This window comes from Patiria miniata, unplaced genomic scaffold (assembly GCF_015706575.1).
Source record: "Patiria miniata isolate m_02_andy unplaced genomic scaffold, ASM1570657v1 HiC_scaffold_3, whole genome shotgun sequence".
NCBI classification, from domain to species: domain Eukaryota; kingdom Metazoa; phylum Echinodermata; class Asteroidea; order Valvatida; family Asterinidae; genus Patiria; species Patiria miniata.
Genome location: NW_024037069.1, coordinates 43,892,620 through 43,907,655, shown reverse-complemented (window position 1 = coordinate 43,907,655; position 15,036 = coordinate 43,892,620). Strand labels below are relative to the sequence as shown.

The window sequence follows — 15,036 nt, the reverse complement described above, 5'->3', positions numbered from 1 at the left end:
TGCATGTAGCACTTTCAACATCAAAGATATAAAAGCCCAATTCATAAGCCTTCTTTCAGTACCAGAATCATTCAAATTACTTATGTACTTTTCAAGTTACGGAATTTTAAACACAACCACGTTTCAAGGTTCTGTCCACAAAACGAAAACAATTCACACACTTCCCTATGTGATTTGTTTTCGTTTTGCTGACAAGCTTTGGTTTATATGAACAGCCCGATACACTTCACCTTCATTTAATATATTTAGTCGTTGCACTTCATTGTTGTTTTATTATTTATTTAATTTATACAATTACCTTCTTATTATTTGAAAACTTAGTTTGACTTACTTGTGGAAAGTATGTAAATAAATGTTGCCTTTGAATTTGTGAATTGTATACCTAATCCAGTTCTTCAGGACAATTTCTTTCCAAGTGTGACTCTGGATTTCATGCCCGTTTTTAAAGGCGATATAGAGAATCTTTTGGTATAGAGTATCTTGTTGGTGCTTGCTAACTGGGTGGACTGGGTTCCTGGGTGCCCCTGGTTAAATGGGTTTCGTAAAATACTCACTGGCACTTACTGGTAGGGGTTTGGGTATGCAGCAGGTCCTGGGTAAGCAGGGGCAGCCGGCGCAGCTGGGTATGCTGGCTGAGCTGGGTACCCGATGGGTGCTGCTGGGTAACTGGGTGCAGCTGGGTAGCTGGGTGCTGCTGGGTAGCTAGGTGCAGCTGGGTAGACAGTGGGAACAGCTGGGTATGGGTTGGCAGCAGCTGGAAATAAAAAAAACATTAAAAAAAACTGATCCATTTGGCTATAACCAATCAATGATGGGTAAGATTTGAGGCTTTGCATGGTGGAGATACTAAATGATGAAAGGTTTGCGGAAACACCATGTGCGAATAATTTCTCAACTAAGAGAATGGTTCTGAAAAGAACCATTCGCTTTTTACCAATACCTCTGTGTGAAAAAAATAAGCAAAGTACATGTCAATAAACCCTTTAATCTTCAGAGCACGGACTTGACTCCAAGTTCACTGCTGGTAAACATTGGATTGAGCTGAGTGGTACTCACGTTGATAAATTGGTGCTGGCTGAATTGGCGGCGGGACAACAGTGCCAATCTGGTAGTTCACAGTAGGAGTAATTGGAGGCACGGTCTGTATTCAAGTTGCAAAAAATAAACAAAACCGACAAAACTAAGTGACTGAATTTTACCAGGGCACACCTCGATGCATTGAAGACCCTAAGCTGAGTAGATATGCTTTCTGAATAACATGCTAGATCTTTTGGTATCTGTAAACAGCAACGCGCCCAACCTCATCCATCGGGCCCCCATTTTCACAAAACCTGTGTCGGAAACTCCATGTACGTCTATTTTTGCATATAAAAACTGATATACTTATATGGTTTCACGACAGTAAAAAGGTATAATCAACGTATAGGAATGTGACCGAGTACTTCAATTTAGTGCAGAGTGTCCCTCGAAAAAACTCAACAGTTATAGGCCCATACATATGGTAGCGTGTAAAATGCACTAAACTTGCTACCAAATGAAAGTCATTGGCTGAGCAATCATTGATTGACTGAGGAAGGGTAAAATGTTTTCTGGCTGTGGCACCAAGAAATGCATCAAGAGAGGCGGTGGACATGTGGAGGGATCTCGGTGAACAGGCCAATTCAAACTGTGGATATATGACACACTGCATGGAGACTTTCTCCGTTTTTACATAAAAAAAAGACAAAAGCCACGTGAAGATTATTGTTTTCGTAATTAAGTAATTATGTCAACGTTTAATGTAAAATCCAGTTGTTATGTTGTTCTTTAACCACAGCCGGTGGCGGTGGGCATTGCGGAATACTTAACGAATCTTGAAAAGGATCGATGCATCAACTGGTATCATTATTGAAGCTTATCTTATAATACCAAATTTGTATGAAGACGATATATTACAGTTTTCAACAATCCCGGATTTCTTTTTGCAATTGGTGCGTTTTTCGAGAAACACCCTGAAGATTTTGATTGTCGGGTTGACTCAGTTGAAAAACGCTTGGCAGAACTTGTCTAGGGTCGAAAGCCTGACATGCGACAGTATACTTGCTGTTGTAAAGTTTGACAACCAGACTCTTTGTATTTTTCAGCAGTGTACAACAGATCTCGATATGCACGGGCCTCTTTATTTGAATAGGGTGGTGGGGACCAGTGGATTAGATGACTTACATGGGCCACCATGGAAGCCATGCCTGCCATCATAGTTGAGGCAATGATAGAGGGGGCGCACGGGCTACATGAAGGTATAGCATGATGATGATCATGACTGAATGTGTTGGCCATACGGTGTTCATGCGCAGCATCTTTACGGGCCCATTCGGCGTCTCTATGGGCCCATTCAGCGTCTTTATGGGCCCATTCAGCTTCCCTCTATGTAAATCAGATGACAAAGAAAGAAAACGAAACGTTGGTACTTAAAACAACATTAATGATTCTGCTTTTGACTGAAGACATTTTATACACAAAGTTGGCGGCACTATTCATAGAAGTTTGATGTGATTAGAGGTCATGTAATAAAACATAATAATAACTTATCAAATACACCTAACCATTCAAATTCCAATATATTGTCTGTTATATTCGAACTTGAATCATATATATACGCCTACAATGGAAACAATGGAAGATATCAAAAGAAAAAGAAATGTAACAACAAAAATAAGGATACATCTAACCCAATATACTTTGGTCAGAAGAAGATGCTTTGATTTTCTTGTCTACAATAATTGCTAATTATATTTGTCAGGCTATTCGTTTAATATATGCAAAGATGCAGACGCACGTCCATATTCAATAAGGAAACGCATGTTGATTTGAACACCAGAAAAAGTAAAGTCCCTATATTCCCCAGTCTCTATGTTCCTCAGTCCTTATATAGGGTTATAGGTTAGGGTTGGGGAACATATGGGGAACATAGGGACGGGTGGGTGTATATGTTCCCCAGTTCCTATATGTTCCCCGGTCCCCAGCCCTAACCCTAACACTATAAGGACTGGGGAACATATGGACTGGAACATATATAGGGACCGGGGAACATAGGTATCCAACCTCCCAGTATACACGTATTATTTTGAAAGATTGAGTACTTCACAGGCTTCAGAAATTGGGTTTCAATGCAGCCATTGGCCTTTACTCGTGACTTGCAGATCAATATCTCTTTTCACAGAAGCTAACCCAGTTCACTGAACAAACGCCAAAGGTGATATTTTTCAATTGTGCTGATGGGAAATTTGTGCCCTGGCATAATTTTTAAGCAAGCATTGTACGGTCAACGGTTCTGCACGGAGTGCATTCTTTTGTTAACAAAAAATCGGATATTGTATATCTGGTTTTACTTCTGCGTCACTCCATACTGTAACGCTGATAGCCAAATACCACTGATGCAACATGTATGCCACTTTCACTGCAAGCTTTCATTGCACGCGGTGTCAGCAGTACACTGGCAATTTTGGTAATTCAAAAGTCGAAATCAGGAATTGATTTTAAAGCCCTTTATTATGTACACCAGTCAACCCAGCCTAGAAATGTCAGTTTTGATGTATATTTTTATTAATGAATAGAGACATCCAGTTTATCCAGAACTTGTTTCTTCACTGAAGAAGATGATAGGCAGATTCTTCAAAATCCATATATTTTTAGAGGGTTTTTTTTCAGAATAAAGTTGCCACAGCCGATTCACTCTTGGTTTCAGATTACCTTGACAGTTTAGATAATGGGTAATAATGGGATGTGTGAACAGGGTACTCGGGATATGTTTATGTCTGCTGCTCAAACTTCAAACGAATGGGAAGGAAAGATATCTGTAGGGTTCATGCATCATCAAGAAAAAAAAGGCGTACTGCAAACTTGAGAGCGATATAGGCCTACATGCAATATAAAAACATTTTGTCTCGCTAACTTTACCAGAATCACTGGTGTTAATTGAGTGAGTTAAAAAGTTTGAGCGTGTAGTTGTTAGGCCCGGTTCTTTCGTTTTGGTTCTGGAGTGTTTTTATCATTTCAAAATGAGTCTATAATAAAATATTCAGTGACCCTATTTTCTGTAACTTGCAATAATATCTTTTGGTAGACAAAACCAAATTAGCATACTGCAAACTTGAGAACGATACATGCAATATAAAAACATGGAGCAATTTGTCTCGCTAACTTTACCAGAATCACTGGGTTACTTTCACGGTGCATCATGCATGCGGTGATCGTCATGATTTTATTTCTTCCGCCAAGGAGGTATATGTTTCCATCGGCGATGGTTAGTTAGTTTGTTTGTTGGTTGGTTGGTTGGTTGGTTTGTCTGTTAACAAGATAACTCCAAAAGTTATATGGACGGATTTGCATGAAAACATTTTTAGGGGTGGTCCTTGGTACAAATCGATTAGATTTTGGAAGTGATCCGGATCTCAGTGGGTCTGGATCTTTTGGGCGTATGGTGGCGAATTGTTTAGCCTTGGAGGATCAGGTTTGCGCTCTCTGAGTGCTTTCTAGTTTTCTTGATGTGCTTGTCGTCTTCATCATCATTAACCCAATATTTCCATCCAAAAAGCAAAACCTTAGCAGTCATAGCATTCCTTGGTTTTAGACATCGCTGTGTACAGTATAGGCCCTATAAGTTAGGTAAGACAACTACCCTTAAAGTGGAGTGTTCTCTTATAATAGGGGCCCGTATAACTATATGCCTTCATAAAAATAACTTGATTTTATTTTTTACCTGGAGCCTCCTGGCCTCGGCGGTGTTTCCGAGCATGGCAGCATGCATAGCATTAGTCTGCAGATGAGCTTCACGCATTTCAGCTTTGACTTCACGCTAGAGCAACAAAAACACCATTGAAGTTAACTAAAAGCTCGATTTTGTGTTTTGTACAGGACACATTTAAGTTCAGAACTGCTTCAATATTGGTTTTCCCAGAGCTTTCATTAAAAACTAGTTGTTACAGCTTTCGAAATGTGTTTGAGGGTGGGGGTTCCCGATCCCATCATCTTTCTCCATGGCTCCACTCAATTTTTCTCTGAAGTTTCATTGTATGATGGAAAAAGTGATCACATGCATTCTACCAATGAACTTAAATCCATTCATTATGAGTTTTTCTTTGCAAGTCAGAGAGAAAGGTTCCAATTTCATGCCAAGAGATTTTTTGATTGATTATAAGTTAGTGAACGTTTAAAACTTGTACCAATTCTGGGCGGACAAACTGTAACGTAAGTTACCGTAACAAAAGTTACCACCATTTTAGGGTACGTGGCCAAAATTGGAAATGAGATTTCTTTTATTTCCCTTTACCAATATTTGTTAAGTTTACCAGGAAATAAATGGTATATTACTTTTATCAATGCATGTCCAGTATGAGGAGACTTTTGAATCAAGACCTCCACAAAATGTCCTTTTCACGTAGCGAAAGTTAACAAGTAATATATGAGGCTTTGCATGCTATGGTGGAGACACTAAATAATGAAAGGTTTGCGGAAACACCATGTGCGAATAATTTCTCAACTAAGAAAATGGTTCTGAAAAGAACCAGAGGTATAAACTTGTCATATGTTCATATAAAAATGTCTTACTGTTAGTTAGAGTTGAACACAACGCATTAAGTTGTGAGACTCTTTTGTATGTGTCAAAGTGCCTAAAACTAACAAAAGTTACCATGGAATTGCCCCCTATATGGGCGTGGCTTGCAAACACAACGCTTTTAGTACGTTTCCTTGCTAAATCATGCGAGTGTGTGAGAGTTCTGCACACACCACAAACGTTGTCAATTCTGCATTAGGCCACCGGCCTTTTTCTTTCCGTTGGTTCGTACTGACTTCAGTACTGGATAAGCTCTTACCTCAGTGTGTATGTCTGCCACTTCACTGCATCCATGAAAATGACCAAACATGATGACTTCTTATTTCGTGAAATCTCAAAATAGGAACAAACAGTCCTGGTTTATACCGTCTTTCTGAGCGCTGATGATCGATAAAAAAAACACTGTCGGTTGTCACGCAAAGACGCAATAATAGAGGGCGCGTTTTGTTTGATTGACTGGTTCTGTGTCATGCTTGGCTCGATTTTGAAAAAGAAACTTTAAAACATTAGAGTATCGGTAAATTAAACATGTCACTGAGCCAAACAAAAGCTAGAGGGGGTTTCTTCAGTTGCTTGGCATGATCGGCACAGTCATGCACAGGCAAACCCGCCACATATTCCAATCGCTGCACGTGGTCTACCCAACCCGCGCGAAATTCGATTTGAAACTTCTAAGGAAATGGTAAAAAACTATGGACATTTTGAGGAAATCCCCCACATTTAAAGAAAGTCTAAGGAACTGATTACATTTTGAGCAAATTCTATACAATATTTTATAAAATTAGTAGCAAATTCTACAATATTCTCGTAAAAATTTAAATATCCTGTCAGTTTCAGAATGACTTGAAACCAGACGAGTAGATTAAACTTGATTGGCGTGCGCACAAGTTGGTCTGTGGTCAAATGTTTTACCAATAAGTTAATATAAGTAGTACAATGTATAATTATTAGGTTTTTTTTGGTGGTTTAAAAAAATAGGAAATCGAGGGGGGGGGGACAAGGAAATTTGGCTCTCGGAATAAGGAAATTAATATTTTGAATGGGGGTCCGGAACACTGGTCCCTCCCCCTCCTTTCGAATCGCACGATACACGACGAGAGGCGTTTTCAGGCCTTGCCTTCTCCTACTCAAGGACACTTTTACTTCTCCAAGTTTTTCGTTTGGATAATTTGAGAGTCCGTGAACCTGGAGTGTTTTTCCGTGATTCTAAACAAGTGAATTATTTAAATCTTAAAATTAATGTGGCCTGACGTTGCGAACTTAGCAAGTTCTTCTTCAGAGGCTAAAACAGAAATGACAGAGGTACATACATTAACATGGGGGTGCACACAAACATGCAGGGCTGAAAGAAGAAACACAAAAGGAGGATTAGGTGTGAAAGGTGTGGAAAGATGCAGGGGAGGGTGGATGAGAGAACAAAGAAACAAAGGGAGATGGCAAACCACAAGGGGAGGGACCAGAAAGGGGAAGGATCAAAGGTCACAGGGAGTGGGAACGGACAAAAGAGTGTGAGAGTGAAGGGATGATGTGGGGGGGGGGGAACAGTATTGAGGTGGAAAGGGATGAAAGATGGGGGAAGATGGGTAAACACAAACAAGGAAGACCAGATGGATTATCTGTAACAGAAGACAATGGAGGAAGAAAAGGATTAATCATTTCCAAGTTGGATGTTGAGACCATGTGGTTGAATAGTTCGAAGACGATTCATCCACACTTTCTCTCTGCTGAGGCGAACTGAGTCCTTGCGATGGCCAAGAGATTCAATGCCCTGCAAAATCATATCAGAAATGGAGTGGTTAGGCAGGTTGAAGTGATGACCAACAGGGGTGTCTAGTTTCTTGGTGTTGACCGTTGACCGGTGGGCATAGAAACGCTTCTTGAGCGTATTCTTAGTCTCACCTACATACTGCACTCCACAGACCCTGCAAGAAATGAGATATATGACATTAGAGGTGTTACAAGTGATGTTACCAATGGTTCTGTGGGTAGTGACAGATTTTTTTCAAGTGAATTATTTGTGAAAATTGATTCACCCATTTACGGGGAAAAATCGCTTGCGAGTGCGAGGCAATTTTGCATACAGGACGAGTAAAAAAAAAAGGAAACCCAAATGTCAGGAAAGCCTATTTTTCAATAAAAATAACTAAATTGCCCCTCATCCTCTTTTTGAAAAACAAACCGATTTAACTGTTTTGTTTTTTTTTGTGTTTTTTTTTTGGTGAAAACAGATGTGCATATTTATAAGAAAAATGAAAAACAAACTTGGTACTGAAAACGCAAGGTTAAAGACTATCTGTATTAAGGCTAATTTAGTTCATATCTGTGTATAGTACAATCATTTCATTTACAAAAATAGCAAATATATTTTACAATAACAGAGATTTCCGACAACTAATATAGATTAAATTTCTATCATGAAATTTCTCTCACGAAACTGTTTGAAGTAATATTGGATCTTTATTTCAGTTAATTTTTCACTTTGCCAATATAACATAAAATAAAGAATACTTGTACTAGTGGTTATTTAAACATATAAGCAAAATACTGATAACATGATGTACTCTACTAATTATTTTATTTGCTTTTAATTATTTAATTTTAGGACATAAAGTCATTAGGGATTGATTCACTGATTTTTTTTTTTCACAAAAATTTACCGAGCTACCCATATGAAACATTTCCTTGAAACTATCTCAAAATATTCCTGCACCCAAGTCACTCTTGTAAAGTTGTGACAAGCGAAGGGGGGGGGGGGGGGGGTATGCACACAAGATGGTGTCTGATCTTTCAATGCAACACAGGACAAGATGGTGCATGCTTCAATGCTTGTATCTTTTGTGTCCAAACATTGAGGCAGATTGTTGCAATGCACTTTCTATGGCTTCTGTATAATTGTTAAGTACACGACTTCGCAAGTCACTTGAACTTTCAAAAAAAGGAAAAAAGCTTCAATTAAATACATTTCGGTTTTTCACGACAGTTTATTACAAGAAAAGAAGAATTGAATTTTTTACCTACAAAAGATTCACATATAAGTGAATAATATAAGTGAATAAGTAGAATAATAACGAAATAAAACCACATTTACAAAAACCATGCAAAATGTACCAAGCTACACATATAATCCATTTCCTTGAAATGCAAGGGGTGGGGTGGGGATTGGAACAAGTATTTCAGCATTTTTTTTCTTAACGGAAAGAAAATCAAAATGGGAGCAGAATTGGGATCATTCTCAGTTAGTGACCAAAATGGTCATCCAAAATTGACTGCAACAATTGATCTTTCAACCTGGTCTCTGCGAACTTTTTCCAAGTCAAATTATTCAAGTACTTAATCCAATTCTTCAGAACAGTTTCTTTCCAAGTGACTCTGGAATGCCAGTCTTTAAAGGTGGTATAGGATCTTGTTGGTGCTTACATGTACAAGTTTAGGTATGTAGTGGGTGCTGCTGGGTAACCCAACACAGCCGAGTATGGTGGCTGTGCTGGGTTACTGGATTACTAGGTACCTGATGGGTGCCACTGGGTATAAAGTGGGTGAATGTAACTGAATGCATTGGGCTACTTCATGAACAGGCTTGGGTATACAGGCAGCCGGCACAGCAAGGTAACAAGGGCTGAGCTGTGTTACTGGGTGAATCTGGGTACCAAGTGGGTGCCACTGCATGAGTGGGTAAATGACATTTCATCGCTGGCACTGGGCTACTATGTAGGGGTTTGGGTACACAGTGGGTCCTGGGTATGCAGGCAGCCGGCACAGCAGGGTATACAGGCCGAGTTGTGTTACTGGGTGGAGCTGGATACCCTGTGTAATCTACTCACTGGTACTGGGCTACTAACTTTACTGGTAGGGGTTTGGGTATGCAGCGGGTCCTGGGTAAGCAGGGGCAGCCGGCGTAGCTGGGTAAGCTGGCTGAGCTGGGTATGCTGGCTGAGCTGGGTATGCTGGCTGTGCTGGGTAACTGGGTGGAGCTGCGTACCCGGTGGGTGCTGCTGGGTAACTGGGTGCTGCTGGGTAACTGGGTGCTGCTGGGTATGCAGGAGTAGCTGGGTATGCAGGAGCAGCTGGGTAGGTAGGAGCAGCTGTGTATGGGTTGCCAGCAGCTGGAAAAAAAACAACAACAAATAAAATAAACTGAACCTGCAGGCTAAATAATCAATGATGGCTTTTTACTTATATCCCTGTTGTGAATATTTAGCAAGGTACATGTTAATTAACCCTTTAATCTTAACCTTTAATCTTCAGAATTGATTCCGAGAACATGGACTTGACTCCAAATTCACTCCTGGCAAAAAGTGGATAGAGCTGAGTGAATAGAGGTACTCACGTTGATAAGCTGGTGGTGGCTGAGCTGGCGGTGGGGCAACAGTGCCAAGCGGGTAGTTCACAGGAGGAGTGGGATTCACGTGCTGTTCAAGTCGAAAAAAATACATAAAACAGACAAGAGTAGGTGACAAATTTTTTCGAGTGCACACTTCATACATTGAATACCCTGAATAGAAGAACGCCTTTTGAACAACATGCTAGAGCTTTGGGCATCTGTGAACAGCAAAGCTCCCCACCCCCTCCTAACCCCCCCCCCCCTTCCCTCATTTGACAAAACCTGTCAAAAACAGAAACTCCATGCCATTTAATAATTAAAATGTAGACAATGAAAAACTGGCGTAGCAGTTCAGTCCATTTCTGAATATCAAAAAATTTGTGATAAATACAGTTGTACATGAATGGTTTCACAACAGAAAAATACCATCCAAGCATTATTGGTGTACTGATTGAGTTCTTCAACTTCTAAATTTTGAGTGTCTAGACACATGGTTGACTCAGTTGAAAAACACTAGACAGAACTTGTCTAGGGTGAAGCCCGTCTACGACAGCACTTGCTGTTGTAAAGTTCGACAATTCGACTTTTTGTATTTTTCATCAGTGAACAACAGAAAGCGTTAGGCTGTCACCGACCTCTTTGTTTGGTGGGGACCAGTGGGTTAGTGACTTACATGGACCACCACTGTAGAACCTAGGCCTGGCAAGAAAGGTGAGGGAACGCAAGGGCTACAGGAAGGAACAGGGCTGTGACGATGATGATGATGATGATGATGACCGAAGGTGTTGGCCATATGGTGTTCACGCTCGGCAGTTTGATGGGCCATGTTAGCTTTCATCTAAGTGGATGACAACGAAATAAAACAAAACTCTTGTAATTATTAAACAAAAGCGATGATTCTGTTCGTGGCTGAAGAACATTTTTACAAACTGGTCCAAATTGGCAATATCCCTACCAGTTTGAAGTGATTATAAGTCAGTGATAAAAAAAATTGGCACTATACATAACCAGTTTGAAATGATTAGAGGTCAGTTATAAAAACTATAAAATAGACCTTCTCATTCAATGGAAGAAATCAAACAGAAAGAAAACAATCATAACAAAAATGGATGAAATCAACCCAATATTTTGGTCAAAAGTAGATGTTTTGATTTATTTTCTACAACTGCTAATTTTGTAATTGTCGGGCTATTACAAAGATGCACATGTACATGTACGTACGTAAAACTTTTAAAATGTACTTTGTGTATTTTTGAGAGAAAAAAAAAATCGGAACAAAAGCAATGCTTTTCCGCTTTCAAGCGGAAAAGCAAAAATGAACAGAGATGCAGTCTCGTCACTGACCCAGATACATGGGCAGACACTTCACCCTCAATCATTTTTAGAGAGTTTTCAGTAAATAACATGAATGAAGTTGGTACAGCCGAGTCACTCTGGGCTTTAGACTACCTTGACAGTTTAGATACTGGGTTCCTGTACAGGGTATATGCTAAGGATTCTATGTTTATATGTCTGTTGCTCAAACTTCAAAGTTACAATTTGAGAATCATATGATGTAATAAAAAAAACGCGGGTGGTGGGACATTTGATAGGCCCATTACTAGTTGGGTGAGTCCACTACCCTGAAAGTGGAGTTTTGTTCTTTTCTAGGATCGGGGATATAATTGCACAATCACCTCAAAAACTTTGACATTTTGTTTTTTGTTTACCTGGAGCACACTGGCACGGGCGACGTTTCCGTGCATGGCAGCATGTACAGCTTTAGTCTGTAGGTGGGCTTCACGCATTTCAGCATGGGCTTCGCGCTAGAATAACAAAACATATAAAAAGCAGAAATAAAATTCAAATAAATTTTCACTTTTTCAAAGTTAGTAAATAAGTCCTTATTAAGAGACAGCTTTGATTCTGAACTACAGAAAAAAAGTAATTCATTTGGGAATTAATTAACTTGACATTCAGGGGTGTTATGGGCCTATTGTATGATGACCCTCGGGAATGGTGTGTCATTAATCCAATGGTGGGTCATCCCATTCCTTCCTCCAAGGTCATCCTTTCGTGTAATCTATAGGCCTACCACCACAAATTTTAATTTTAATATCTGGCCATCACTTGTCACCCTGTGCACAAACCCTATGAGACTGGTCTGAAAGTGAAAATGTTTTCTCAGTATTCAGTAAATACTTCAATATTTTACTAAAATATTGAAGTATTTACTGAGATAGCCCCATAATGTGGCCAGTTTACTGGACTGCCTCCGTAAACATAGGCCACACAGCCACCATCTTGGAAACTGACTCGACGAAATTTAAAAAAAAAAATTCGGTGATTTCCACATTGCGACTTCAAACCCAGTTCATTTATGCTTTAAAAATACACTTACCCTCTTAATAACAAAATTAGAACCTGCTGCCAGTGTCAGTTGCCCAGCTGCTGCGTAATTTACGACATTTTCTGGACCATTCTTGGCAACTTGGTCCAACCGTGGAGCTATCTCCATGGTCCAACTGAACAATGCCCTCGCGCAGATCGTTCACCTGTCAATCACGCGTGCAGGACGCACGCCGCAGGCCCAGTGGTAGTCCGGTTCCCAGACCAAAAGATTCTGACTATTCCATCCTAGGAATAGTCAGAATCTTTTGGTCTTGGAACCGGACTACCACTGGGCCTGCGGCGTGCGTCCTGCACGCGTGATTGACAGGTGAACGATCTGCGCGAGGGCATTGTTCAGTTGGACCATGGAGATAGCTCCACGGTTGGACCAAGTTGCCAAGAATGGTCCAGAAAATGTCGTAAATTACGCAGCAGCTGGGCAACTGACACTGGCAGCAGGTTCTAATTTTGTTATTAAGAGGGTAAGTGTATTTTTAAAGCATAAATGAACTGGGTTTGAAGTCGCAATGTGGAAATCACCGAATTTTTTTTTTTAAATTTCGTCGAGTCAGTTTCCAAGATGGTGGCTGTGTGGCCTATGTTTACGGAGGCAGTCCAGTAAACTGGCCACATTATGGGGCTATTACTGAGAAAACATTTTCACTTTCAGACCAGTCTCATAGGGTTTGTGCACAGGGTGACAAGTGATGGCCAGATATGGGAATCTATCCTATATTCTCACCAGACCAACCATCCCCCTCCCCCCCCCCCCCCCCCCCCCCGGATTTACGCCATTGACAATGAGCAAGTACGAGTGCAATACCCAAAGGCAATGCCAATGCATGCATTATGTGCCATAGGCAGGCACACCACAAATTGTATTTTGGTCCGTTTATCCTCCATGTTTGTGCAGACATAGAGCAAGGTACAGGATTAGCCCTTACCCTAGCATGTCTTTGCGCCGCTCCACCGCATCCATGCCCATACATGATGACTTCTTGTCACTCAGTAAAATCAAAATCACAAAATATGAGAAAACTGTCGTCGAGGAAACTGTCTTGCTGCAGACTAGACGTCACTGATACTGATACACATAAAAGCCAAAACACAATAGAGGGCGCGTTTTCTTTCATTGACTGGCCGGGTTGGTTCATCACATTGCTGCTGTATGTACTGTACTGTACGAATCTTGACTCGATCGTATACGTACCGTGCTGGAAGACTTGTATTTTGAAAAAAAAATAGTTTTCAAACACTTGTGCATCGATACATTAAAATTTACAGAATACCCGCGCCACTTTAGCTCTATGTGGTCCACACACCCGCGCGGCCGCGCCAATCCTTCCATATCGTTTTTGAAAACTGCACGTATACCGAGGCCTACCCTTACTCACTTCTACCCAAAAATGATTGAGTCACTTTCTTCAGACTAGATCGGCAATGCCTGCCATGTGATTTTGGTTTATGTCAATATTTTTTGAAACAAACTTTACAAACTATACCTATTTACAAATTGAAATTTAGACGCACTGTAGCCCAGCCTAGGCTTACTTTCAAGTTTTCAGTGGAACGCTCAACTCAAAAAACATAACTAATACATCGGATATATAATGGTTTATTTTCATTCAATAGCGTCAATACAGATTGTCAATTTTAAATTCCATTAAAATATTCACACAAAAAAATTGGTAGTAAAACGACCGAATCAATTAATAAAGTACAATATCTGCAAAGCATTTTTGGCAAATTAACTTTAACTTGGCCAGCAATGTGTGCTGAACATTACAACATCCAAATGACTAACAATTAATGTTCATTTCAGTAATGCCATCATTACTTCAGCTAATTCTCAGGTGAACATTAATTTGATGCACACACTCTTGTTAGTGTTCGTTTAAAAAAAAATCAGTATTATTTTACATGAAAACATATCAAGAATTGAGATATAATTTAACATAAAGAGAAACAAAACTATTTGGATTCAACCCTTGCATCTAAGCAAAACACAAGAAAAAGCCAAAGTAGGAAGAATGCACTCCTGTCTTCTAAATTCAACTAATTGAAAAAGAAAACGAAAATTCAACTAATTGAAACGGGAAAAAAATTAACAAATATTTGTTTTCATTCATATGTCTTAAATCAGAGCTTATATTGTGACTGGAAATCTTGTTTTAAGTCCTAGCAATATTTTATGCAAAACACATTTCGGTTCAACTCAAACTACAATCCTGGCCAAATCTCGCTGGGCCCCCAACCCCGGCCCCCGTTTAATGTTGTCTCTCATTGCGCGGTGTGTGCTCCATCAGCTGGAGAGAACAACATTGACCGGGGAGGGGGAGGGGGGGGGGGGGGGGGGTCAGGGGGAGTGGGAGACCGTGGCAGGCTCAGGAAGTGTCCCAACTATTTTGGCCGGGATTGTAGCACATACCTCGTTGTGCCAGAGCTTAAGCTCTGGCTGTTTTGCATTGAAGATGGCGACGTTATTGAAGCTGACGTTGCAGCAAAAAGTCTTGCATGAAAGTCTTGCATGAAATTTTTGCACGGAATCGATCAAAATGATCCCTGCCAGAGCTTAAAAATGCGACACCAAAAAATGCGACGCCGACCGACCACCAAGTGAGATGTAGAAACTCCTGTCAGAGCTTAAAAAGCACCGTTTCATAAGGCTAAAGAAGCATATCAGTACCAGGAAAATACACTTAAAGATATTAAAATTTTCGGCTCATAACATGCTCTACTTGAAATAAATTTC

The 15,036-nt window shown here is 40.2% G+C and overlaps 1 protein-coding gene across 4 annotated transcripts; it reads right to left on the bottom strand.

The window, feature by feature from the left end:
• Positions 1-545: 545 nt before the first annotated feature.
• Positions 546-13,400, bottom strand: LOC119738100 (extensin-like). 4 transcript variants are annotated; one of them, XM_038212834.1, is made up of 6 exons: positions 13,229-13,399; positions 11,624-11,719; positions 10,588-10,752; positions 9,921-10,002; positions 9,648-9,696; positions 546-684 (listed from the first exon to the last, which is right to left on the bottom strand). In XM_038212834.1, the coding sequence occupies exons 1-6, from the start codon at positions 13,271-13,273 to the stop codon at positions 561-563; spliced, it is 561 nt and encodes a 186-aa protein (XP_038068762.1). In that variant the 5' UTR covers positions 13,274-13,399; the 3' UTR covers positions 546-560. The 4 variants fall into 4 exon arrangements, with proteins under 4 accessions (XP_038068762.1, XP_038068761.1, XP_038068760.1 ...); XM_038212833.1 differs by lacking the exon at positions 9,648-9,696 and having other exon boundaries at positions 546-754; positions 13,229-13,400; XM_038212832.1 differs by lacking the exon at positions 546-684 and having other exon boundaries at positions 8,029-9,696; positions 13,229-13,398.
• Between the last annotated feature and the right edge of the window lie 1,636 nt (positions 13,401-15,036).

Bases quoted from the DNA above. Each gene is read 5' to 3' on its own strand.
- LOC119738100 (XM_038212832.1), bottom strand. From the start codon at position 13,273: ATGTATGGGCATGGATGCGGTGGAGCGGCGCAAAGACATGCTAGG. The intron at 11,720-13,228 runs GTAAGGGCTAAT...TTGTTATTCTAG, and splicing joins CGGCGCAAAGACATGCTAGG to CGCGAAGCCCATGCTGAAAT. The intron at 10,003-10,587 runs GTAAGTCACTAA...CGACTTGAACAG, and splicing joins GTTCTACAGTGGTGGTCCAT to CACGTGAATCCCACTCCTCC.